Here is a 24,891-nt window from a genome sequence, read left to right on the forward strand (position 1 = left end):
TACATTGGAAGCTAACTGAATCTAGTCGGTATGTTCTGTGAATACGCAGATATAGTCATTCGGCTTCTCTTAAAAATTTCTCTCAGAACTATTTGTTGCCAAGAATTCATGTATCAAAGTCTCTTTGAACGAAATTAATATTCCATATAATGTCAACCAAGTGATCTGTCAATTGTGTTGCTTGTGTTTCTCATACAAATTGCATATGCCACACTACTATAGCGCTCATTATCAGGAAAACCGTTATGGTTGATCAACACATACCCACCATCGTACAAGTTACATATTGTAACAAAATAACAGCCGGCTTCACTTGAATCAACTTACAAGAGCCCGTAACTCTTTGAATGATATAGGCGGCGTGTCAAACTATGAAAGCCATGATCATGATAGAAAGGGAGGGCGCGCGCTTTCCTTTTGGGGTAGAGCTCTACAGCGCAAAAGAAAAAGAAGAAAAAATCGAATTCCCAAAGGCCGCTATTTTCACGATAGCCTACTAACTTGATCAAGTTAGCCAGCTCCTTATCCTGTGAAAAGCCGGGTTTAATTCTGGAGATATCCACTGCCCAAAGTTTCGAGGCAACACGGTTTATAGCTAAATAGCCTGTACCAATCTCGCTCCAGTATAAGCTTCGGGCCCTTAGACGGAAAAACGTCACAGCAATTGACGGAAAAATACGGCAGCAATTAGATACAAAGACGGAAAAGCGTCCCAACCATTTATTCAAGTCCCAGTGATCTGATCTGACCCATTGTATTTCACGAATGTATTATTTTACTGTTGAATAGCAATTTGATTGGATATGACGAACAATTACGAAGGTCTATATACAATATTGTACAAGCTGATGCGGAAATAGACTTGTGTTTCCCGAGATACAGGTTTTCTCATTTAGTAAAAGTCTCAACGGCTCTCACGATAAAGTCAGCCGTCTCCTTTGGCTTGCTGAGCATTGGCGAATGACTCGTGTGGATTTGTTCAACAATAATATCACCCCCTTGTTGCTTGGCATTCTCGGCAATGCCCAATTGAACCTCCGTCGGGAAAGTTCTATCGTCAGTCGTGATCAAGTATCGAGTTGGAACATCTTTCCAGCCTGAGTATACATGCTCCCCATTATCTGTAAGGGACTTCAAAGAATGCGGCAGCAGTCGGCTGACCCAATATTTGCCTTCTTCTTCTGGGAGATCGTGGTAGAACAGCTCCCTCGTATCAACTATCAGCGTAGCAAATCCCGTATCGGTATCTGCTCTCCAAAATGGGGGCGGGTTGCCACCAATTCCTTCAAGAAAACCAACGCCTGTAACACAATAGCCAGTCGCCATCATGGCAATGCCAATGACACGTCCAGGCCGCTCACTTGTGGCTTCAGTCAAGCCCTTGATAGCGCTTGGGCCGACCATTCCGCCGTATGAGTGAACTACGACCACAACATCTCGGCCTTGAGTAACCTCAGCCAAAATAGCGTTTCTGACCTCTTGAATGTCGTCGAATATGCCCTTCGTTGGATCAGACCGGGTTGAGGGATGAGAGGTACAGATTGTCTTGTAGCCCTGAGGCTCCAACTCAGCAGTAAGTTTGTTCCATGTATCAGGGCTGTGCCATGCTCCAGATACAAAAATAAGGGTAGGCTTGGATGTCATTGTTGCTGTAGAAATAAAATTTAGACTGGAACACTAGGAACAAATATTATTGAGTGATCGAAGAGTTGTTTGACTTCTTCTACGAGCAACATGGTCCGCCCTTTATAAGGCCATGGTCTAGTGCCAAGTAATACTGGTCTAATTTTAGAGTCCGAATCTTTTTCGTACTGGTGATAATTTTCACCATACCACCTCCTAAACTGGATCCAATCTGATACACTGGCGACGGATTTACTTGATCCACATTTGGGATATTTCCGAGGGAATACGGCTGCACTACAACTCATCTGAATAGGCATATAATCCCGTTACCGCCGATTGACTGAAATACGATCAAATTCATATCAGAATTGCTCATGAATTGCAGAGCGTACAAGATATGGCTATTGAAACAGCCATTTACTTTGATTCGAACTTAACGAAAATTCTTAGATAATTGGCCCAGACGAGATCAGCGCCATAATTCAGGGTCATAATCATTTGCTGATTGGCACTGTTATAAGGCTTCAAAATGATAAACGAGTGGATGGGACGTTACGCTGTAAGCAATTCTTGAAATGGGGACCCTATTCCATGGACTATCGGGAACCTGATCGTTCCCGAGTGCGAATGAATTTGAACGTTTTTAGTATGTAGCTTGTCCCGTTTTGAGTCTTTTGAGTGCGCACTTCGGACCTCGTACTTGGCCGAGGCGTCGGCTGGGCTTTGAGTCAGGCGAGTCAGCCAGCCATTGGAATTTTTTCATCACATATCATGATACGCCCGAATAGGAAATCAATCGCGACTTTTGGCCTATTTATCCCGAGGTATCTCTCAATAGCGTTCTGATGACCATTGCCGTATTACGGCCCTGCTGACTGGGTGTTTAAACATAGACGTTGAAGATACGCCTTGGTCTCACCGGTGGATGAACCCTGATTATCATCAGGCCAATTGGTCCAAAGATGATATAGATGTGTAAAATTACACTGAAGCTCGTTTACATCATCAATTTTGATGAGTGCATTGACCTCATTTCGTCTACAAGTCTCTCTGTATCACCTGAGATACAAGTCTGTCTCTTTCTGCACTCTACACACGGCAGATAAAATCCCGCAAATAGAAGTTTTCTGGCGCTTTCTATCCATTTAATCAGAAGATGCCTGTTGCTTAAGATTGGCTAAGTATACTCAGTAGACCTCAACTTAATGAGAATCAATGTACCTAGTAGCATGAACGCTTGACGCGTGGTGAATGTCAAGCTCAAAGTTGACCCACGTCGAAGATGGCTTGGATCCCGCGGTAAATAGTCGCTGGTAGATCGCTTGCTGACAAGACTCGTGGCACACGTACAAGTATATGAGTGGCAGGACGACATTAACGTTGTTCCGTAGAGGATACCTTGGCTTTACTGGCGCCGTTTCTGGTTGAAACTACTCCCGCCCTTCTTCCCGCCCATCACTGTGTTGCGTTTTACAAATGTTTGTCCTACCTGTAGAATAAAGCCTTATAGTAAGTTACTCAAAGTGAAATCAACGGGCAAATGCCGAGTAAATTAAATGAAAATAGCGGTCAAAATACAGTAAGCGCTGCAATTGAACCCCCCAGCTCTTTGACCCGATTTTTAACCTTGTTTTTATGCTGTTTTGGTTGTGATTATCATCATTACAAAATTAGGCAACAACAGAAAGTCCCCTTGGAACTCATGATGTTGTACGTAAGTACTTGTTAGTATGAGGCACTTGACATACGGCGTATACTATGACTGATTAAGAGTAGTTAGACTTAACTGGAAACTAGTTTTTGAGTCTGGGTACACCAGTACATTCATTTCTTTTTTTATTTTCACTTAGTCATTATTATCGTTTGTCTTCTATTACTTGTCAAGATTTTATTTTACAATTGCCCTGACTGAACTGAGTAACTACAGGAAGGCCCTGGGAAAATCATATCATTCTATAAGCACTTTGCTTTGGTCAATTGTTATTAATCTGTGTAACTTGTATAGTAAGCTATGTCTAAATATACACATATAGTGTCTGAAATTCTATATAAATCTTGCAAAAATACCAAATTATCAGTTTTACAAAACATTACCTACACATTGAAGTATCTAATATCCAATCAGTAGACCATTATTTACTACATTGCAACCATGGCTGTAACGAAATTCCTGCTTATTGCCATTCAACTTATAGGAGTACTCTCTACTCCGATTGCTGAACCTAATATTACAGACATATCAGAGTAAGTGACTGTCTGTCATTTAAGATCTAATACTAATAGTCAATAGCAATAAATTTTTTGCACGCAGCTCCTCAACTGTCGAGGAATATCCATACTCGAGTAACTGTGATGCAAGCACAGGATCTACATTCACGTGGGATGTATCTCATGGTGGAGGTCCGTGCTATTCTTACAATGGAAACACTGATGTATACTCCCTCAGGGTGGCTTGTAAGTTATGCCTCTAACATCTGTACAGTGACTGTGAGAAAAAGAAAACTGAAAAGTGTTTCTATTAGGGAGTGACTATAATGTATGCAATGGTAATACGGCTGTTATTTATATGTTCCACAACGGTTTCTACTGCGGTGATTTTGCACAAGCGACAAGGGTATACGCGGGATCTAATGGAAACTTCTGTGTAAGCAATGGTGGGAAAAGCATTAAATCATGGAGCCTTGGCTGCGAGGCACTTTGAGAAGATGTCTTTTAATTTTTTATAAGTTTGGCTATGATATGGGTTTTTTTATACAGGATTTCCCCATATCTCTATGCAAATGCAGTAGCTATGTTCATTTAGTTAATGCTCGTTGTATAATTAAACAGTCTTGTTTATATATTTTTTTATATTGTCCGCGTTCCGGTTAATCATGGGGTCAATGCAGCATGAGTCTTCGAAGGACTATTAGATCCGTTCCAGTCCTACTCAAATCTCTTCTTCTCTGCTCACCAAGTGCACAATGCCATGTCTTATGGTGAGCACGACTGAAGTGTATTACGATACAAAAGACTAAATAATAACTCATGAAGTTCATGCCCCATGTGTCCAGCCGCAAAGATTATGTGGCCCGGCCTGTTGCCCCAAAGTAACGTCGGAACGACGTGGTTCGCACAGGCGATTATTGAACCAGTACTGTTTAGCGCCTGCATGGACGATGCGGAAGTTCATATGCAGAGCCGCAAATCGATTTCCTTAGACAAGACGCTGTCTATTTTAATTGTCTGGGTGTGAGCAACTGTTGGCATATTATAGGGTATATTCTCCGACGACTCAGTCACCATAAGCTTATTCGGCTGATAACAATGCAGGTATATAAAAAGCTCCGGAAGTGGTATACTACGCGTTGCTCATAAAAAAATATCTTTTTACAACAAGTAAACAAATTGGCTTGTATAAATTGCACAAGATTAAAGAGAGCGTCTTGTATGGCGGATGCGAAGTAGCCAAGTCTTATGAAATAGTTTTGTTGACAGACTCCGCCTCAAGCCGAGATACGCAACGAGAAATGCTCAGACACTTTTTTGTACTTGCAGAATCTATTACATGTCTCTTTGCAATAGTGGAAACGGCCATTCTAGTCTCTATTGGGAGGGATTTCTGAGACAGTCATGGAGAGACTATGCTTCAATTGAGATCTAGATACAGCGCGAGCTTTACTTCATTCAATTTGACGCGCCAAAAGTATGTCACTAGGTCTTACTCTCGATTTCTCACTATCGCAATTTACTGCACGAGCTATACGCGCCGCGGCGATTTCATAGACATGCCCTTTCAGTTTGTTTGTTTTTCTCCTGGTTTTCTAAACCAGTATATAGATGATGGGAGCCAAATTACTACCTACTTTGAAGCATTACGTTTCGAAGGATCCTGGTCTACCAGTGCAGTGCCGTTAATATAGGGATGCGGCCGAGCACGGGTACTTATTATTCACGCGTCGTGTTAGTGGATATAGGCACATATCAACTAACTCCTCCCTTCGTAAGAAGCCCATTAGGCTTTCACCCATCTGGCCATCTGAGAGAATCACATCGTACGTTTTGCGCCTATTTCTTTAGCACGTTCAGCCTATTGATGGTTTTGCGGGGTGAATTCAGTTCATTAGCTATTGGCGCCCCGAAGTATACGCCGAACAATCGTCCGCGGCTTCTCTCCACAAGTTGGACATTTCCCCAGATTCCGTACAAGGCGTATTCATGACTTTGCGGAGAAACTCCACATTGCATCCAACCCCGGAAACGATATGACACTCGTGACAAAATATGCTGCACTTGGATACTCTATACATCCATCGGGTTAGAAAAAATGACTATTGAAAGAGTAATTAACCCTCGGATAAAAACCAGTTCCTGGGGATAGCTGACTACAGAACAGCTCCAAGATCTAGGCCCCGGAAATTTCACCGCACGAGCGGCAAGTCTTGCCGAGGTGCCGAACATGAATATCGAGTTTCGCAAAAGCCGGCTCCGAGAACGTAAATGAAGACATATAAATAGGCCCTTGACACCATCACGATGGTAAAGAGACTTCTTTTGAACAGCAGGGAAGCAACAGCCCAAAGTGTCTAGTCATCATCTCAGCACAATGGCGCCGACTGTTGTATTTCTCATCTCCCTTGCAGGGACACTCCTGCTTCGCCCTGCGGCCGCGCAGACTCAATGTGGTGGCAATCTTTACACTCCTGGAACTCTCAACTTCACGACTGAGTGTTACAATGCGTTCATGGACTGTGCTGCCCGTTTTGAGGCCAATGCAAGCCTGGTCAACTGTGACGACGGCAAGGGAAATCTGTTCATGCAACAACAGTCTAACCTGGGAGCCAACCCTGGAAGTCAAAACAACGATGCCGTCATCGCCTTTCAAGATATTCGCGATCTCTGCCTCCTCAGCGGTTCCACAACTGCAACTTGGGGCTACAGCGACAACCAATGGTACTGGGCAGCTGCCGAGGATGCGTGCTACACCAATGACCCCTCCAGAACGGATGTTGTCAAGACTCACCCGGCACCATTCTGCATCCAGAATCGCGATTCCGGACTTCCTGAATGTTATCCTCAGCCAGATGCCACTCCCGGTGGCCCTCTGAAGGTTCTCAAGACTGCCAAGACTCGAAACGGATTCAAGTCCTCTGCCCGAGGCTGGAATACCTACGGCGTTCAGGCTCTGCAGAACGGTTCCCAGGTTGTGCCATCCTTCGCTGGACAATCCGGCCTCTACTACACCCAAAAGTTCGTTGAGACTCAGTGTGGCGTGCTTGCCCGACCCGAGTTCAAAGCCGCTGGCTACGATCTCTGCAGTCTTGATTCTGGCTGGCAAGCTTTCAATGAAGTTGATGAGCACGGCCGTATTATCTATAACACCACTCGTTTCAACCTCCCTCAGCTGGCTTCTTGGTTGCACAGCAGAGACCTGAAGTTGGGAGTCTACATCACGCCCGGTGTTCCTTGTGTCGCACACAATCAGACTATTGTTGGTACCAAGATCAAGGTTGGTGATATCTTGAACGGCAACAACGACCAGATCAACTGCGACTTCGATTTCAGCAAGAATGGTGTTCAACAATGGCATGACTCAGTTGTCGCGCAGTGGGCTTCTTGGGGCGTGGATATGCTCAAACTAGACTTTGTGACCCCCGGTAGCCCCTCAAACGGCGCCAATCTCGCTTGCGACAGCTCTGCCGCCGTGAAGGCTTACCAGAAGGCCATTGCGAAGTCGGGCAGGAAGATTCGACTTGATATTTCATGGAAACTTTGCCGCAATGAGACCTGGTTGCCTGTGTGGAGCGAGCTTGCTGAATCGATGAGAACTGACCAAGATTTGGACAACTACGGCACCAACACATTGATGGCGTGGCAGGTCGGCCAGCGTGCTATTGAGAACTACCGTCAGTACATCGGCCTACAGGCACAGCGTAATGTTCCCATTACGATTTACCCCGATATGGATGCTCTATTCACAGTCAACCCGGAGCACCTTGCGGGTGTCAACGATTCTATTAGAACCACTGTCCAGAACCACTGGCTCGGAGCTGCTGCCAACTTGGTGATTGGTGGTGACATGCAGCAAATCGATGCACTGGGTATTAAGCTGACTACCAGCAAGCAGTCTATTGCTGCTGCCGACTTCTTTGCGCAGTATCCCATGCAGCCCCGTAACCCTGGAACTGGAAGCAACGCTGCCAAGCAGCTGCAGGCGTGGATTGGTGGCCCTTCAAACACCCACGAGGCTTACGTTCTTCTCGTCAACTACGGACCGGACCTGGGCAACGGAGGCTTTGGAACGCAGCTGTACGGTTCGCAGAAGTTGACCGTGTCATTGAAGGACCTTGGTATTTCCGGTTCGACATGGATCTTTACTGACATCTGGACGGGCAAGTCAACCAGAGTGACTGGATCTTACTCTGTTTCCCTCACGGAGGGTGCTTCACAGCTTCTCCGCCTGACACGGAGTTTCTAGAGAATAAATGGGTGGATGTAGAACCTCTTATAGATTTCTAGAGAATACATGTGTTCGAATAAAGATTGTTTAAAAAGTGACTCTGGATATCCTCTTGCTAACCTTGAATGAATTGCATTGCAGTGGTACATGAGGTTGGACAAGATTACAGAATGCCGCAACACATTCTTTCGGTTTCTACATGGGCAACTCAACATATCATAAGGGTACAAAGAGGGCGGATAAATAACAATCCTTTATAGACAATTTGTACTAGGTGTAGTCTAGATGTACAACACCCTCTATAGCACATATCTAAACATAGGCCCGTAATTCTCTACCGCCACAGCCTGAGTGGCAACTTGACCTCGTTCCTGTGCCTCAGCAAGTCGCGCTTTCTGTTCTTCAATAGTCCCATATTTCTGATCTAGCTTCTTATTCTCCCAGGCGAGCAGAATTCGCAAACCAATGACCAATAGCGTGGTAAAGAACATAAACGCCGCACAAACTGACTGACCCTTTACGTAGAAGGGGCCCTCATTGGAAGGATACAGTCGAGTGCCCAGCAGGGGACCGCATTGCCCGATGACGTTGAGAAGGACGATTCCGGCTCCTCGGCGAGTGTCGCTACCTTGGTTATCTGGAAAGATAAGCGGGTTAGAGGTGCATTTAGCATGATGTTCTTATTTCGCACTTACTCAATACCCAAGGAAGAATATTAGCAATGGAAGGAAAAATGCCTCCGGCCGCCATGAATACTCCAAAATAGCGGGCTCCAACAGATTTGGCAGATGCCAAGATAACATAGCCCACGCCGCCGATAATGGTTAGAATGATGAGCATGAACGCACGCTGCTGAGTTCTATCTGCAATGTAAGGCGTGATGAGGGTAATGAGAAAAGACAGGAAGAATGGAGGAGCGGTTAAGCCTTGAGCAGTTACGTCGGAAAATCCCATCTCTGAGAGAATCGTAGGTAGAAAAACCGGAAGAGAAGCAAAGCTGACATTGCAGCTGAAATACATGAGCTGTGATAATTGTCAGCGCTGACCATTATGGAATAAAATTGTATCAACTTACACCGGTGAACCAGGCTTTGATGTCAGTCAGCCCTCTCAAAAAGTCCACCCAGTCGACTCCGCCTATTCTGGCAGAAGAGCCTGCTTGGCGAACACTTCTTGCAATGGCTACTCTTCTCTCATCTTCATCAAAGAACTTGGCCTTTTCGGGAGAATCTGGGAGATAGAAGTAGGCCACAGCTGCCATGACAATTGTAGGCAGCCCTTCCACGAGGAATAATACCCTCCATTTCGCAATGGAAGGGTGACCTGATGTGATACCATATGCAAGAGCACCTGCAAAAGTATTGGCAAGAGGAGCAGCAGAGAGAAAGACTCCACAGCGGAAGCCTACTTCATGTCGGAGATAGAAGAAGGAAAGTAGAAACGGGATTCCTGGTCCGTAACCCGCTTCAGCGGCCCCCATGAGGAATCTAAGTGCCATTTCCGCCCCCCATGAATGGGTGACTGCTTGAAGAGTTGATACTAGTCCCCTATAGTTACTACTGTTAGCTCCCCAAGCAACTCAAGTGTGTTTGGTCAGGCCCATACCATATGAAAACGACGATGGTTGCCCAGATGTGTGGTGGCACGACCTTCCACATTATCCCAAGGAACTCAAATATGATGTAAGGGATATAGAATATTGTGAGCAGCCAGTCGTAACGATCTCCAATCAGGTTAAGATCAGTACTCATTCCGGCAATGCGCGCATTCCTGCATGTGACTACTTTCAGCAACCAACGTCGCAATTCTGTGATAGGATGCATACATACCCAATATTTGACCGATCAAGGAAAGCAAGAAGATCTACAGAGACATTAGCTGCAGGCGGTAGAATAGGCACGATGCAACGTACATAGAGCCATGACCAATGGCACAAGGTTTACATCTGTTTTCCGGACGACTCGCCGCTCCAGTTCAGGGTCGATGGAGGGCTGCTGCACGGCAGCATTCTCGTTCTGAACAGACACAGGCTCCTTTTCAACATTGCCTGTTTGCATGGCCAAATCCATGTCTGGCTGCGTCTCTGCCGTTTTCTTTGACTGGAAAAGCTGCATTGTCTGATCTATGATCTCCCAGCAGTGTTGATGCAAAACAGTGCGTCGCGAACGCTTCGCGAGAACCCCAGATTTTATGGGAAATGATCTTTTGCGGGGTTATGTCTAAGACAAAACCAGGGGACCACATTGACTTTCTTGTCTTGAACTGGTGACTCCATTCTATCTCCGGGATGTGGCAGCCGATCCCTGCGACCTGCTGTTGATGATTCCCTTTGTAGACGCCTCAACAGTCAAGACCGGCACTTGGCTTCCGAAGAGGAGCAGTTCCGCACGCGGCTGTCCTATGACGAAAGAGTTCTGTTTCCGTTGTCCTGCACCCCGCCACTCAAATGTCCGTTAAATCCACAAGTACCCCAGACTAAAGAAAGAGAGGGCGCCCATTGTCCAACCTGTTGCGGGTACTGCAGTCTGGTAATTACATGTAGTTGTGCTACACTAGGTGATATAGCATCGGCAAAATCGCTAGATGTACTCCGAATTCCTCGGAGATCACTGGAGCGGCTAATGTAAAGATAGGCGAGCGCTCACCTGCGGGTTTTCTCTCTACCGAGTAGGCCATCTAAAATGACATTGGTCTTTTGGAACCATACTGTGTAGGCAAATGGCAAAAACTTATCAACCTTTGCTGAACCTGCATATGTGCTGCTTGGCAAAATTGCGTAGCTGTGAATTTGATATATAGATGAATCTTGAAGAATAAATATGGTTGTCTTAATACGCTCTTTAATAAGCGTTTCTTCTTTTCACACGAAAGTACGAAAGGGACTGCGCCCTATGCACATACATAGCCCAGCCTTGCCCATGTCATCAAGTGGGTGTTGGCCAGCGGCCCTGAAGCGGGGATGATATAATAGCCTACGGAGTACCAGTTTGTGAAAAAGAGTTAGGCTTATGGCGATAGGGATGAATTTCTGTTGATTAGGGAAAATAATTGCTAAATAATTAAGGCATAATGATTTCTTGGAATGTTTTATCCAGAGCATGGATGCTTCATTGACTCATGGATGTCGAAATTGGGAGCTATGTCAATGCCTTTGGTTTCAGACGTATCTCTTTGGCTTTAGGGTACGTGCTTCCGACAAACTTCACTAAGGTAATGCCACCAGAACTCTGAAAGGACTCAAAGCAAAAAATAGACCTTTGATTGAGACTACTATACACATCTATCAAATGAAGGTTTAATATGGAAACTGGACGCGCCACAAAGGTGAAGACTAAAGCTCAAAGGCACCGCGACAGCCGATTTCAAGTTGAAGAAACCAAGCTCCAGCATTCACTGCACGGTTCTACGTTGTTCGTATTCTGCGATCGACTGATTCAGGTTGCCAAGACAGCTAAAGTGGCAACTCAAATTATAAGCTTAAAAATGTCTAGATCGAAAGAAACTCACACATATAAGAAGAAGTAAAGAAGGAAAATTTGTGGTGCTACTCGGCTTCTGTTTCCTTGTCCGGGAGCTGATTTCTATTCTGCGTTAGCTTCGCGGTTTTGCAAGAATTATTAGCCACCATAACACCAGTCCGGGTACTACAACCGAGCCATGTTTATTTGGTACGCTAATTCTTCACTCATTTCTTTATTTTTAGTTGGCTGTCATCGGAATCACCGGAAACTTTATCATGGTATTTTCACATGTCGTGTCTTCTTCTTCTTCTCTTCAATGTTATTTACACAACTGGCCTCTATCGTGACTATGTTGACAAGTGTTTACAACAATTGTCTTACGCACGGCGCATGTAGGCCACGTAATAATCGTGTTCGCGGTTTCAACCCTCGTATTTGACTAGTTCAGTGAGTCAACTTATGGCTACGCCTCTCCAAAAGTGGAAATTGCCAACTGAAATGGCACTTCTGAACAGGTAACAGCCGGAAAACCCCCCACCCTTAAGCCCTGTAAAGTCGCGGATTTAAACAAGTAAGAACGCACGAGACTGTCTCATCCCGTGTCAATCTCAAAATCTTACACTTTCTTTCCGCCTTTTCCCACATTGTTTCTTCAATGATTCACTGACCGGCGCGCCTTTACAATGTCTGCCTCAGCACATACACAGCCGATGCAATGGGCTATTTATCATGACGATAACGTCCATTTTGCTTATGAAGCACCCTGGTGGTCGCGCGTTGTTTTGCTGGTTGACCTAGCAGTTCTCCTGCCTCTCTTTATTATCGTGCGTGCTTGTAGCCCCCTGAGTCACTGCGGCATTGTCATCTCTTGCCTCGCGGTGATGGTAACTTTCTAATCGCAACTAATGAGATCGCTGGTAAAATAGTTCAACTACACTTTGCCCCGTGTTTATCCGGTGTTTGCTATTGTGCAAGACAAGAAACGAGGAGAAAACGACCCCATCAGACTCGGCAATGTTGCGGACGAGCGGGCCTCGGAGTTCAACTCTGTCGACAATCCCAGTCGGATAAACTCGTCCTCTCCAGCAGCCATCTATCGCCTTTTGGTAGAGACCGACGGCTTTATGGCCAACTTCCGTGGCTTTTCTTGCGCTCTACTCCAGAGTGCCGTGACGGCATTCCCAGTTGTAATCGCTGCTCGTTATATCCCCTTCCCATTTGGCCGTCTGTCGAGACTTCTTCCTGCACTCGCCATGGTTCAATTCAGCACCCTTTGGCTGCATCTCATCATCTCTAAGCCAAGCCCCCGATCATTCTGGAGACGTGTGCCTTCGTTTGGACGCACCTTCAGCGCAACATGGAAAGCGGTCGTTATTCACTGGGCCGCGGTTGAGATCACGAGGTGGCTGCCCTACTGGGTAGCCTCGTCCATGGGATTCGAGTGGCCTTGTTTCAATCTTCTCATGCCTGACAATACATACAAATTTAGAATGGACATGGCAACTGGAGATATGGCCCTGTACTCCAAATGCGCCCTTGTCATCCTCCTCACCATTATTGGGTCCATCTGTTTCATCGTTCCCAGCCAGGTTGTTCTGATGCGAATCCAAGCGTCTCTTCTTCCGATTGAAGATGATGCCATCATTCCATTTGATAGGTCTTTTGATGGCAAGGTAGTACCTTCGATCCTAGGCGGCCGAGGCTACGCCACGATCTCCGACGCGTTTCACACCTTTACATGGGCGAGTTGGAAAAACCTGGCTATTCTTTCCATCAAGATTATCCTCCTGTCCATGTCTCTGATTGGGTTTGTTGGTTTCTTCTTGATTGCTCAGTGGTCTATAATCGTTAAGAGGACCGTGGAGCCTAACCAGTACAACTACTGAGCTTCTAAACTGATGGGTTTCCCACGTTTTTACCTGTATTTTTCCTGAGTATCTTATCACTAGATGGTACATTGTGTAGCGAATATTGAATTGAATTAATGAGGAAATCTCAAATCACCACTCGTTGCTAAGCTATGACATTATTCTACCACCGACCAGACATACAGCCTAAAGTATGTATACCGGTGTGCGACTCTCATACGCATCGCCCTTGCTTACCTGAATGTCCTTTTTATGAAAGTCGTGCAGTTGCAGCCAGTGAAGCATTCGGAATATGAGGGCACACCAAATCTTGTTAATCTCACGTTTTGTTGTGGCTTCTGAGTCCGCCATGTCTTCCGAAGTCGCCACAAGCGTGTTTGTTTTCTGGTTGTACTGTGACCGCTGCTTGTAAACAGTTTCTATGACGTTAAGCCGTACCGATGTGCAGTATAATCGTGCGAGGATGTGATGCTTTTCGTCAACCGTAGCGGAATCAAAGTCGCTTATGCTAATGGAATCATGGCTCTCATCCTCAGGTTCGTCGCCCGGTTTCTGATTCAACATCCCCAATACTTCTTGGATGTGTACGCGAACGACTTGGTAAATCATTACCATATCTGAACCTTTCAAGTATTGATCACAGAGCTCTATGCCTCCCCGCACGTGTGAAATCCTATCGGCCGTTGCTGTACCGCTGATGTTGGTATGGATCGATCCATTGGGCGGCTTTTCAACCTTTTCCGCAACGTCATCACACCAATCCAATATGTCAGAAATCTGATCACTCTCTTCGGAACGGGCCGTCTGTGTTTGAACTACTCTTAATAGAGAGACAATGTTATTGGTGAGTGTGGGCAGGGAAAATGTGTTGGGTTCCCAGTAATATACTGTGGGATTAGGAAGCATCCGAAAAGCAGTATCTTTTATGTGAAGTATTTGACCGACCATGCCTAATATTTCGAATGGAACTGTGGTACAATTAGTCTATAAACAGATATTTCACCATCGTAACCATTCTAGGGGTCGTGTATTGTTATGAAGAGAGTAGCAGATATCGGAGCACGACATACCAGGAAATAGATGGCTATGACGAGCAGTTTCGGCGTTCTTTCTAAAGTAGCCAATCGTGTTGTTATCACAGCCAAACTCCGCCAGAGTATCAGCAATCTCTGCCAAGGTGCCGAGTTGTAAGGTTGCATGATCTTCGCCCCCATCGACGTTGACGAGCATTTCACGATGGAGAATTGTCGGCGCCATACCAAAGCACAACTGTTTGATGTCGTGGTTTGGAATTAGGCGATTTTGTCCAAATACAGTTCGGCCTTGTTTCTGAAAAGTAAAGGATATGCCCAAATTATCGACGTAAGAGCCATACAAGACAAAACCGTTGCCTTGAGCTCGATAACGATCATTATCCAAATCGAAGTTCTTCCAGTGAATGCCAAGCATAGCAGCGATCTCGATTAGATGCGAGATAGTGGTTGTGGCATAGGGTTTACTGAGACCCTGGGGAATGCTATCCCAGACTCGCTGCTTTCTCTGCATGCAGACAACCAACGAGTGAGGAGGCGATGGATCTAAGGGAGGCTGGTAGCCTAGCGATTCCTGCTGCCAAGAACGCGACTCATTCTCCATTTGATAGATGGTCATCAGCAAGTGACACCATGTTGCGTTTTCGTTGTCTGCTGTACGGATAGCTTCTTGCTTATTCTTCTTTTGCTGCGCGTTGAACTCTTCAGTGCTTGATGTGTACTTGAGATTTGCGTGGCTGCCGTCAAGGCGTATAATCTTCCTATCCTCTGTACGGAAATCCTCATCATTTCCGAGAGGCCCTCTCGTATTCTCGGGCCTTGCGACAAATAAGACGGGTGTTTCGAAATGTACTTCGATGCGGAACTCAGACCAAAGCATACTACGCCTGGAGAATCGCGACCATTTCCCTATTACAGCTTCGCTGCAAGAAGAATAACCTGTAGCCGATGCAAAATATTGTTGGAGGGCCTGTAGAATGGCGATAACAAAGGCTAGAATAGAAATGATAAGTGCCACAATGGCAAGAATCAGCTCAGTATTATCGGTAGAAGACATGGTGTAATATGAGCATCTGTTGATGGCCTCTTCTTTTCGCTTGGCTCTGGCCCTTTACTTCTCGCCCCGGCATGAGGCCAGAGGATGGTTTGGATGAGAACTGGTCATGGAGGACGAAGCCTACTCGTACGTGAATCAAGTCATACTCGTCCACCGCTTGGCAGGGGCAATGAGCTCTAGCCGCCGAACTGTTAGCCTCACCAGCCTAGCCCCCAAATTTTGAAGGCCTGTCACAACCAATCGCCGGCAATAGTCCTGCAGCTATACCCACCAGACACGTCAACTTTGGTGTTGTTACCACCCCGCTTCCTCTGGCGATCCCCGCCAAGAATTCTTCTTCTACGGTGAAATGCCGACGATTAGGGTTGCGACGATCCGGATGGGAGTACGTAGATTGTTTTACAATGCTGCGATTTTGTTTGCCGTAGAGGTGTTCGTATTCATGAAGTAACAACTTGGAGTAAGTGGGTAAAGGACAATATGGCGTTGGTCCAAGTCGAGAGAAAGAATCTGCGCCCGCTAAATTATACCAATCAAAAATGCTCTCGGTATGGCACAAACATTCGATCTACTTTATCCCTCTTTGGTCACTTCGGTAATGAAAAAAAAAAAAAAAAAAAGAAAACAAGGCTCAGCGCCTTTCGACTGAGCTACAGCCAATTGAAGCTACGAAAGGTTGGAATTGAGTCTGTCATTAAGAGCGCTAGAGATGTACGGAGAAGGTCGCTGCTGCAATGCGACTGAATAGCCTTCGTTTTTGGTTAGTCCGGCTAAATGAACGCAGCTGAGTGAAGCCTGTGGCTAGACAAACGAGAGACAAGATCTATTGGGCGATGAAGTCGTTAATTCTGAGACCAAGGTAGCTTACTAGGTTAAGTGATTGGTTGGTAATTTGTGACAGAGCGCAAATTTGTGACCACCGCAAGAGTGGGAGTGGAGGCATGACATGCAACTCTATAATGATTGAGGCTCAAGAGTACCAACATCATGGAACGGAGATGACCCAGTGGATAAAATAAATGGAGCTCTTTCATCGCCCCCAAAGCCAATGTATAATGAGAGCCTGGTCTGGCAATATAGGTACATACTCTGTATATAAGCTGCTCTACGTGTGGTGCTTTACTCTCGTATCTACGGAGCAGCGGCTCATTGTCTGTCTGCCTCCAGTGCAACATTCTTGGAGTTCCTCGCTCCAATTAGAGCATCAAGATATTTCGATGTAACATCTTCCATCGTCGATCCACCAATGGTCTTTCCAATGATTTGACCGATAAGCTCGGCTTGCGTGATGATTCCCAACCGAACTGCGTCGTGCATGAGGTCGAAGAGGTCATGTTGACTGACCCCTCTCCGAACTCTCGCTAATAATTCGCTCGTTAGATGTTGCCATGACACGGTAGATTTAAGCAAAGCTTACGTTTCATTATAGAATCTCTGCCTTTGCGAATTTTGATGACGTATTTTCTCAAAGTTGAGGCATCGTATTCCGTCTTGACCCCCACCTCATGACCGAGACTTGTGATTGTGTAGTCAAGACCTCCTTTCACTGATTGGAAGTCGAAATACTTTTTCAACACTAGAATTCAGAATTCAGGAAATGAGTCTTTGCGGAAGCTGAAAGGTTTAGCACTGAAATAATCCCACGTACCTTCCTTTCTTCCACCCTCTGCTGCCTTGACTTCCTTTTCGTTCATGAGCTGCAAGCCGAGACCTTCTGGTGTCACGCCCGCACTTTCCATCAACTTTTGGATAATCTCATCATCCTCTAAATAGATTGTGAGCAGAGTTGCGTTTTGGAATCATCATAGATTGGGAAAGACTCACTGTATATAATGATGCCCTTCTCGAAGCGGGACTCTCCTGAGTAACAGATGAGAAAAAACACATCGACGTAGCCTATGAGTCTTATCTTTCCATTCCATCGTGACCCATCTATCAGCACATCCCATGGGTGAATGTCACTGCCAAAAAAGGGGCCTGTTAGAATGCATATAAATGAAAATATGGAAGAGATACTCACTAATTGCACTCTACACTTTTTTGTGTCACTGACCTATCAAAGGTCATTAGAACTCTATGGTACGACGCCATGTTAAGGATGTGTAGAAGGTTGTAGATGATGATAGTGAAGAATCCTCAGGAAGGATAGATTGCAGATTCCCCCTGGGCTGTGAGTAGAATACTGGGAATTTTGTAAGAAGCCGGGGACTCTGGAGGGACCCCGGTAGAAGAAGAGTGATGGCGATGCTCCTATCCTGCCTGAATCACACGCTAGAAACGAGAGCGTTGGGCTAGCTCGGGGCACCATTCAGCAGGTTGATCCATCCTACTGACCCACCAGTTGGCCGTCATTGCTGCATGTATGTACGAGCATTTCCGGGCTCTCCCAGAGCTATTTCCGAATAAAGACAGCCTACCGATGCAGGCTAATTGCGCCTCTGCAACGGCGCCAATGGCATAGCAGCTGGAAGGCATCCGTATCCCAGAAGACCCAGCAAATGATGACCAGCTGAAAAAAATGCAACACACAGGACCAACGTGGCAGAGAGTTATAGGCTATGAGCCTGTTGCTCTCCAGATAAAGCTCTGATTTATCATCTATGGCCATTGCGGCTAATCGAGTTGACGTCTTAGCGCATCTGCAAGCTCTGTCTCCGCGCCCCAATTCGCGGGATAACCTCATCACATATTCAGCCGCATGTACCCAATTGCTTTGAGGGGTATTATAATTGCCCAAAGCCCACGTTGGAGTCTCTTCAAAGAAACAAAACAAAGGTGGTCATCCTTTCATTTCCTGGGTATTTGCACACCAAGAGGCTGGTACTAGCCATCCATTTTGATCACCATGGCCTCGATGACCAGTATATCCGATAAGATTGCAAGGGTCACTGACCTGAGCAACTACACGGATATCACGCCTGAAAAAATTAAAAAGATCTTTGATGATATCGGAAGCAGCCCAGAGAAGCTCCGAGCAGCCTTGAACCTATGGTTTGTCCCGGATTTTAAGCCAACTTTCACACGGACAAAGGATAGTGCTCTCTCTACCCTGCAAGACATCGAGTTTCTCGAAGCTCCAGATACGGAGCGGCCCCAACGGCCGTTACGTATGATTGACCTTGATACTGGCAACATAGTCGATGCGTGGAACATTTCCCATCTTGACTCATATTGCATACTGTCTCATCGTTGGAAAGGAGATGAGATCACCCTGGCTCATTTTATGCGTGCCAGGGAGAAGTATATGGAGCGCATAAGGACCAGAACTGGGGCTGCCTCCAATATCGAGACTCTAGCTGCTCAGAGCGATGATATTTCTCTGGTTCTTGAGCAGTGTACACTCGATATAATCGACCAACAACAAATAATCGAGATGATCTTACAACAAGAATCGGAGGGCTTGAGCGTGGAAGAACTTATCAAGAGAAAAGTTGAAGCCAACGAAATGAAATGGAAAATGAACTCGGCCCGGCAAACTCGAGATTCTAAGAAATCACTAGTTGATCTGAGTAAGATCGAGAAGAAGATGTTTGACACCATAATCCACCGCGCCGGAAAGGTGGTTGACAGCAATACGCAAGATTCACAAAATGCGGAAACTCCTACCGCAACTGCGGAAGGTATTGTCAGTGGTGGCCCTGATATGCCACAGCCAGAGAACTCGGATCATGCCACCACATCTACGGTCGTTAGCAAGGCAGAGGAAGCATACGCCAAAGCAGAGAAGGACTTTGAGGACTTGCTTATAAAGCAGAAGGCTGTTGCAGAACGTACTCAAATCTTTCAGAAGAGCAACCGCCTCGGTGATGAAGTGGATGAGTTGATCCGTCGGCTACAGAGATGGAAGTCAGCTATCAAGTTACACAATTCGATAAAAGAAGCGCAAAGAATATTCCGGACCAGTCATTTCCAGAGACGTGGGGCTCGCTACATCTGGTCTGACACATGCTGCATCGACAAGAAGAACTATGGAGAATTATCCCAGTCTTTGTCGTTGATGGGAGATTGGTATTCAAATGCCGAGTTTTGTCTTGTGCATTTGGATACAAATTGGCGAGAAGCTGATGCGATTGACGATTGGCTCAAATTTGGGAGAGAGGTGAAGAACAGCGGAGACAAAGTGCCAGCTGTGACTCCTAACATCCCAAGCTTCCGAGAGATAAAGTCTACAATTGAATGGGCAAGCCGAGCATGGACGTTGCAGGAATTGGTTATGAGCAAAATGACATATTTCGTCAACTCCGAGTGGACACCTCTCAGTCGTCCCATTGAGAATCTTGGGGATATATATCCTCTGGTTCCATTTATTGAACTTCATACCCAGGGAATTGAATCAAACATCTACGCAGGCCCACCAGAAGTCATTAACCACACAAAGCTTTCTCAGTGGAAAATTGGGGATTTCAACGCGCTCATTCCGTATTTACGAGAAACCGACATTGAACTTGTCAATGAGAGCAACAACGGTGGCCGCTGGGAAACAACGTACCAGATCGAAGCAGAGCAAGTTAGAGAGTCGATACAGCTTATCTCTGTACTTAATGCTCTAGGGTTCCGCTTTCCTGCCAATATGACAGTAGAGACTGCTACGTCCGAGATTTCACGAGCTGTCTGTCTGGCGGCCTCTGATTTGGATAGAAGCAAGGGTCACGGATCAGACGAGAGTGGAATACGTCTCCTAGCAGAGCTCAAGAAAAACCACCTGCCTAATCCATCTGGCGATGCAAGTCCAAGTGATGCGAATGATACCGAGGAAGTCATCAAATTTCTCCTACTTTGTCTTGTCGCGAAAGTAGGTGATCTCATCGTCTCTGACAGGCGGTTTATTGCCGAATTTGGAGGTGTGAGACCTCTCACAACGTGGAAGAGCGGAATCGCTCGCAGTGGATTCCCCGCGCAGCTTGTTCTACAACTATCTTGCAGTCGAGTTGCCACTGTTCCAGTCGACCACGTCTATGCTCTCATGGGTATTCTTGGTGTTCGATTCCCATCGTTCCATGCGGAAGGTTATGCGAAAGCTCTTGCTCGCCTTCTGGACGAAGTTATCGTCACCCATAATGATGTGTCCGTGTTTAATTGGGCCGGAGCAGAGATGGGAAGCCCTGTTCGTGGTCGGTCCATGTATCCCGCGTCTCATAAGGCATACGGGACTGACGAAGATCGTGGCCGGCGATACAATATGATGATCTCAGCAAAAGTGAGACAAGACCGAAAACAAACGATGGTCACTTATCATGGGATTATCCAAATGCTCCGCGATGCGATAGACTGCGTGAAAGACAAGAGACGAGAGAGTATACCTTTGCATTGGGTGCGAGAAATAACATCGTTCATAAGCAACTCTACCTTTGACAACCTTCAGCCCCAGCTCATTAACATTGGCAAAATTCTTCTCTACGTCAAACTACACTGCGCACAGCTTAAGAAATCAGCCTCTGACCAGAGTGTTCAGAACGATGGCTCGAAGGATGCAGCAAGCAGTGACGAGAAGTCTTCATGGTCGCTCAATTTGACCCCGTCTCTTCCGAGCCTGAAGTCTTCCTCTGAGAAAGTGACCTCGAGTCTTCCAGGGTTTGGACTAAGCAAAAACATCAAATCAGGATTCGGCAAGTTTTCCTCCAAGACATCGGAGAAAGCTGTGCCGCAGGAAGCAACACCCGCTCCGCCCGCAGCGCCGCCAGCGCCGCCTCCGCCAGCAGAGCCTGAATGGAAACAACTTGACTCAGGTGTGACCGAGTATTTGAGGGTTATGCGCGATGCCGACAAATCACAAGGCGAAAAAGAAGATCCTCTACCAAAGAAGATAAAAGACATCGCTTTCAACGTCATTGAGCCCGAGGGACTGGAGAGGCAAATGAGTGACGACGGCGAGAAGATTACGGCCGAAAACCTGGCGTGTCCAAACCCGATCATAGTCAATAGCTCGGGAATTGAAGGCATCTTTGACATACAACGAATTGTTGTGACAATGATTGACCGGGAGAAGCTGGTGCGACAAGTGGCAAAGGCAACCAGTCCGAAGCAAAAGATTTCTGGGTGGTGCACTATCAGCACCGGGTTTGCGAATGTTGCCGTGCATTTTGCATGCGAGCAGCGCATCTTGAAAACGCAGTTGGACGTGGAAAAGGCGACTGAAGACAAAATCATTAAAGAAACCACCAGAGCCAAAAAGCTTCAGGGAAGCATCGAGCTTCAAAGTGTGGACCAAGTAGTAGAAGGAGGAATGAACTTGGTCGCAAATACCACGATTGGTAAAGGCAACCAAGATAAGCAAGCAGAAGAAAAGGATACGACGGATTACATACGCGCCACAAAGGAAGAAAAAACAGTCGTCAGAATGCTCGACTATATCCAAGAGCCGCAGCTTCAGCTTGTTGCTGGAGAATGGGTACTGGCGCGGTTCTCTGGAGTTCCAGGCGCGAAGTGGTTTCTCTGTTTCCTCGAGTTGGGCTCAACGCATCAATTCTATGGCCAGCGCATAGCCGCTACTGAAATCGACTTTACCAACTCTGCGGTAGAACCGGGACTCATGAGTGCGTGGCAGATATACATGGACCGCAAGAAGAGAAAGATGTGCAAGATCCTGGAAACGTACATCAAAAGCTCTGAAAATGCGAAGCAAGGTGAAGAGAAGCTGTCAAAGGCTACAACTCTGGCAAATGATAGCTATGACAAGCTTACCGATGCGGGACTCCAGAGATTCGAGACAGCCAAGAGTTTCTCTCCGATGTCGCCTCTCTCGAAGAGGTTCCCATTCTCGACAAGCAGTGAAGCTGTCAATGATACAAAAGCCAATGTCGCCAATGTTGATGATGAAGACGACGACAACTTTTTTGACGACCTCCTCGAGCATGCAAAAGAGGCGGCGATATCACTTGGTCATTACACTGTTTTGGCAGCTTATGAAAAGTTTTTTGAGATGCAAGCTAAGCATATGGACAAGTATCTTGCGGTTTCGGTCCTCAAAAAGACGCCAAAGATTCTCCAGAGCGCTGTAGAGAATCTTGATGAGAACAAAGGATTCCTTCCCGCCATGTTCCATTCTGGAAAGAGAGTACATATGTTTTAGAAGCCTTAGAGCAAGAATGCAAAACAGTTCTGGTGGGCCTATTTGCTACATTAGAAGCTATTTCTGTGAAGTGAATTGTGAACGTGAGTTCATTGGTTACAGTGATAGTTCATCCTAAGCAAAGGCTCTCAAATTGCAGTCATCGATCTGTTCATCATTTCGTCGAGTCTACTATGAAGAAACCGATGACTCATCTTCTAATCTCTCTCTTTCCAACGCTTTGAAGATTCTCGGGGTAGTATCATCATCTAAGAGGCCTAAATAACGGCCTAAATATTAGTGAGCATGTGATAGAACAGTCAGGTAACTACATTTCCTTACTTGCAGCAAGCCACCGGGTTTGTATGAGATTTAAGAAGTCTCGCAATGACTTGAGAATTTGGATGTTCGTACTGAAGCTGGTTTCATCTCTCATAGAATTGGTTAAAATCTTTGCAGCTTTGTACATCAAAAAGTGGACAAATGGCGGGAGACTGTTCAGGGAGTCGTCGTCGATATCATTCAGCGGTTGAATCAGGTTGGATACGTCTCTTATTATGTTTTGCAACGGGAGAGTGGCTGCGATCCAGTGTTCTTTCATGTTATAATTTAGTGTCCGTTCTCTGTCACATTTATCGTATACGAGAAGAAGACCGCTACCAAATTGTAAACTTTGATCACTCCAAGAATTGGGATAATACTTACATATTACAGATGAGAAGACCACTGGCGTATATTCTTGAGTCTTCAGGCGCCTCTCCAAGTATCACGGTTCTCAATGATACCAATGTGTTTACCAGAAGAGCTCCTTCTTCAAGATTGAATGCGATTCGCGGTGTCGGCTCATAGATAGTTAAATGAACTCGGTCCAGAAGGTTTGTTGCTTCGTATAACCGTAGAAATTGTCGCTGAGGAGAAAAGGGAGTAGACCTGAAAACTGGGCAAACAGCGAACGGAAGCTCTGAATAAGGTAAATCAGGTTCGTTGGAATGAATGCGCCTCGAGACTGGAGGATATTTGCCGTTTTCAATGGCAATATATCTGAATAATGCTGTTAGAAATGACCTTATTTGCTGCTGCTATAGAGATCGCCAAGGTACATAGTGTATCATCTCGTTTAACTCACCTATCCATAACCTTAATTGCTGCCCACGTCATGCAAAGTTCTACCCGTTCCTCCTCTGAAGAGGGTTCACTCGAGCGAGTTTCTAAGTCTCTACCTCTCTTAAGAATCTCTGCTGCTCTAACCACCCCACTTATTGATATGTAAGCTGCAGGATATAAGCCGTGTGTGACTTCAAATGTTGTAAGGAATAGTCTGGACTGAACAACTTCCGTTGAGTTGACTCCGATGCCCTCGAGTAATGCGATCCAGCTTTTGGTAGAAAGATACAGATCCTTCAGTAGAGAATCATTGCTATTCATCCAGGTGCTAGATTCTGGAGCAGTGCAAACTAGCATGATGGTTGAACACAGTAAAGTGAAATCGAGTGTTGCATTATCCCAATTGGCCGGAAGTTGGTCGCCTAGCCTTGACTCTGCAATGATAGGGGACCAAGGCTGCATAGTCCGATAATACGCAAGTGCCACATCCTTGGGCTCAGTTTCTCGGAATTTTCCGACAATGGCGGCCTTGATCCGTTGCGGACAGAGAGTCTCATCCGGAGAGATTGTCGGATTCGTGGTAAGAGATGTCACAGATCCTGAAGATGACAAGGTTATGGTCTCATACTGACAGTCTTCTTGTCGACTAGGAAGGCCACGTAATTATTAGTATACAAGATGGATAGAAGCATTTGTGGATATTATAAATCGGGTTTGTAATACTCACCGCGTACAAAGAAGACATTTTGGTAGCGCTCTGTCACATTTCCTCTTAGACCGGCGACATCGTAAACACGCCTTCCTAGCATTGGCGGGTTTCTGTGCCCTATCCGTTGACCTCATAGTGAGTTCCTTAGGAAAACCCGAGATAAATTACCTGAAATTCCTATCCTGCGGATCGATGTTCAGCGCACATTGACAGTCCCGAACGCAATCAGCGGAAACATGCGGACGCGAAATAATATATAGGGCCGCATTAGTCATACGGGCTTGCGGTCTATTGCCGACTTGTGGGGATGCTTGCGGACAATTGCCGCAGGAGGCGTCGGGCTGTAAGTCAAATCATATTAGCGGATGAGCGGGAATGGCTTCATCAAGACTCGTCGTGTGTAATTGATTGAGATTACCAAGTTACAGAGGGAATTTTTACATGTTGAATCGGATCGAATATATAAAATGATCATGATTCCCAGATGTTCAAGACACTTTTCACACAGCTCATCGTCTCATTACACCATAGCACTCATTTTTAAACAA

General features: G+C 45.9%; 9 protein-coding genes across 9 annotated transcripts; 4 read left to right on the forward strand and 5 right to left on the reverse strand.

Annotated features, from left to right (window-relative positions):
- Positions 1-781: 781 nt before the first annotated feature.
- On the reverse strand, positions 782-1,698 carry M431DRAFT_242130 (hypothetical protein). The gene has a single exon (XM_024913722.1). The coding sequence runs from the start codon at positions 1,642-1,644 to the stop codon at positions 889-891; it is 756 nt and encodes a 251-aa protein (XP_024771105.1). The 5' UTR covers positions 1,645-1,698; the 3' UTR covers positions 782-888.
- Positions 1,699-3,778: 2,080 nt separating this feature from the next.
- Positions 3,779-4,927, forward strand: M431DRAFT_485275 (hypothetical protein; the record flags this gene model as incomplete). The annotated part of the gene is made up of 6 exons (XM_024916272.1): positions 3,779-3,870; positions 3,917-4,080; positions 4,149-4,270; positions 4,550-4,604; positions 4,680-4,855; positions 4,883-4,927. 6 exons carry the CDS (start codon positions 3,779-3,781, stop codon positions 4,925-4,927), a joined length of 654 nt encoding a protein of 217 aa, XP_024771106.1.
- A 1,011-nt stretch (positions 4,928-5,938) lies between these two features.
- On the forward strand, positions 5,939-8,126 carry M431DRAFT_150452 (glycoside hydrolase family 27 protein). Its single transcript, XM_024912816.1, has one exon. The coding sequence runs from the start codon at positions 6,212-6,214 to the stop codon at positions 8,081-8,083; it is 1,872 nt and encodes a 623-aa protein (XP_024771107.1). The 5' UTR covers positions 5,939-6,211; the 3' UTR covers positions 8,084-8,126.
- A 238-nt stretch (positions 8,127-8,364) lies between these two features.
- On the reverse strand, positions 8,365-10,122 carry M431DRAFT_93497 (hypothetical protein; the record flags this gene model as incomplete). Its single annotated transcript, XM_024924481.1, has 6 exons — positions 8,365-8,702; positions 8,761-9,088; positions 9,141-9,612; positions 9,671-9,835; positions 9,895-9,928; positions 9,978-10,122. 6 exons carry the CDS (start codon positions 10,120-10,122, stop codon positions 8,365-8,367), a joined length of 1,482 nt encoding a protein of 493 aa, XP_024771108.1.
- Positions 10,123-12,013: 1,891 nt separating this feature from the next.
- M431DRAFT_242162 (hypothetical protein) lies at positions 12,014-13,496 on the forward strand. Its single transcript, XM_024913723.1, has 3 exons — positions 12,014-12,041; positions 12,234-12,350; positions 12,453-13,496. The coding sequence occupies exons 2-3, from the start codon at positions 12,237-12,239 to the stop codon at positions 13,410-13,412; spliced, it is 1,074 nt and encodes a 357-aa protein (XP_024771109.1). The 5' UTR covers positions 12,014-12,041; positions 12,234-12,236; the 3' UTR covers positions 13,413-13,496.
- On the reverse strand, positions 13,488-15,582 carry M431DRAFT_523294 (hypothetical protein). Its single transcript, XM_024920534.1, has 2 exons — positions 14,465-15,582; positions 13,488-14,362 (listed from the first exon to the last, which is right to left on the reverse strand). Exons 1-2 carry the CDS (start codon positions 15,480-15,482, stop codon positions 13,581-13,583), a joined length of 1,800 nt encoding a protein of 599 aa, XP_024771110.1. The 5' UTR covers positions 15,483-15,582; the 3' UTR covers positions 13,488-13,580.
- A 921-nt stretch (positions 15,583-16,503) lies between these two features.
- M431DRAFT_123137 (hypothetical protein) lies at positions 16,504-17,684 on the reverse strand. Its single transcript, XM_024912176.1, has 5 exons — positions 17,503-17,684; positions 17,307-17,443; positions 17,131-17,247; positions 16,900-17,058; positions 16,504-16,843 (listed from the first exon to the last, which is right to left on the reverse strand). The coding sequence occupies exons 1-5, from the start codon at positions 17,571-17,573 to the stop codon at positions 16,629-16,631; spliced, it is 699 nt and encodes a 232-aa protein (XP_024771111.1). The 5' UTR covers positions 17,574-17,684; the 3' UTR covers positions 16,504-16,628.
- A 643-nt stretch (positions 17,685-18,327) lies between these two features.
- M431DRAFT_8638 (hypothetical protein) lies at positions 18,328-23,379 on the forward strand (the record flags this gene model as incomplete). Its single annotated transcript, XM_024923669.1, has 2 exons — positions 18,328-22,536; positions 23,245-23,379. The coding sequence occupies 2 exons, from the start codon at positions 18,328-18,330 to the stop codon at positions 23,377-23,379; spliced, it is 4,344 nt and encodes a 1,447-aa protein (XP_024771112.1).
- A 273-nt stretch (positions 23,380-23,652) lies between these two features.
- M431DRAFT_8639 (hypothetical protein) lies at positions 23,653-24,379 on the reverse strand (the record flags this gene model as incomplete). Its single annotated transcript, XM_024923671.1, has 2 exons — positions 23,653-24,280; positions 24,369-24,379. The coding sequence occupies 2 exons, from the start codon at positions 24,377-24,379 to the stop codon at positions 23,653-23,655; spliced, it is 639 nt and encodes a 212-aa protein (XP_024771113.1).
- Positions 24,380-24,891: the final 512 nt, after the last annotated feature.

The sequence above is a fragment of the Trichoderma harzianum genome (genome assembly GCF_003025095.1).
Source record: "Trichoderma harzianum CBS 226.95 unplaced genomic scaffold M431scaffold_12, whole genome shotgun sequence".
Taxonomy (NCBI): Eukaryota; Fungi; Ascomycota; class Sordariomycetes; order Hypocreales; family Hypocreaceae; genus Trichoderma; species Trichoderma harzianum.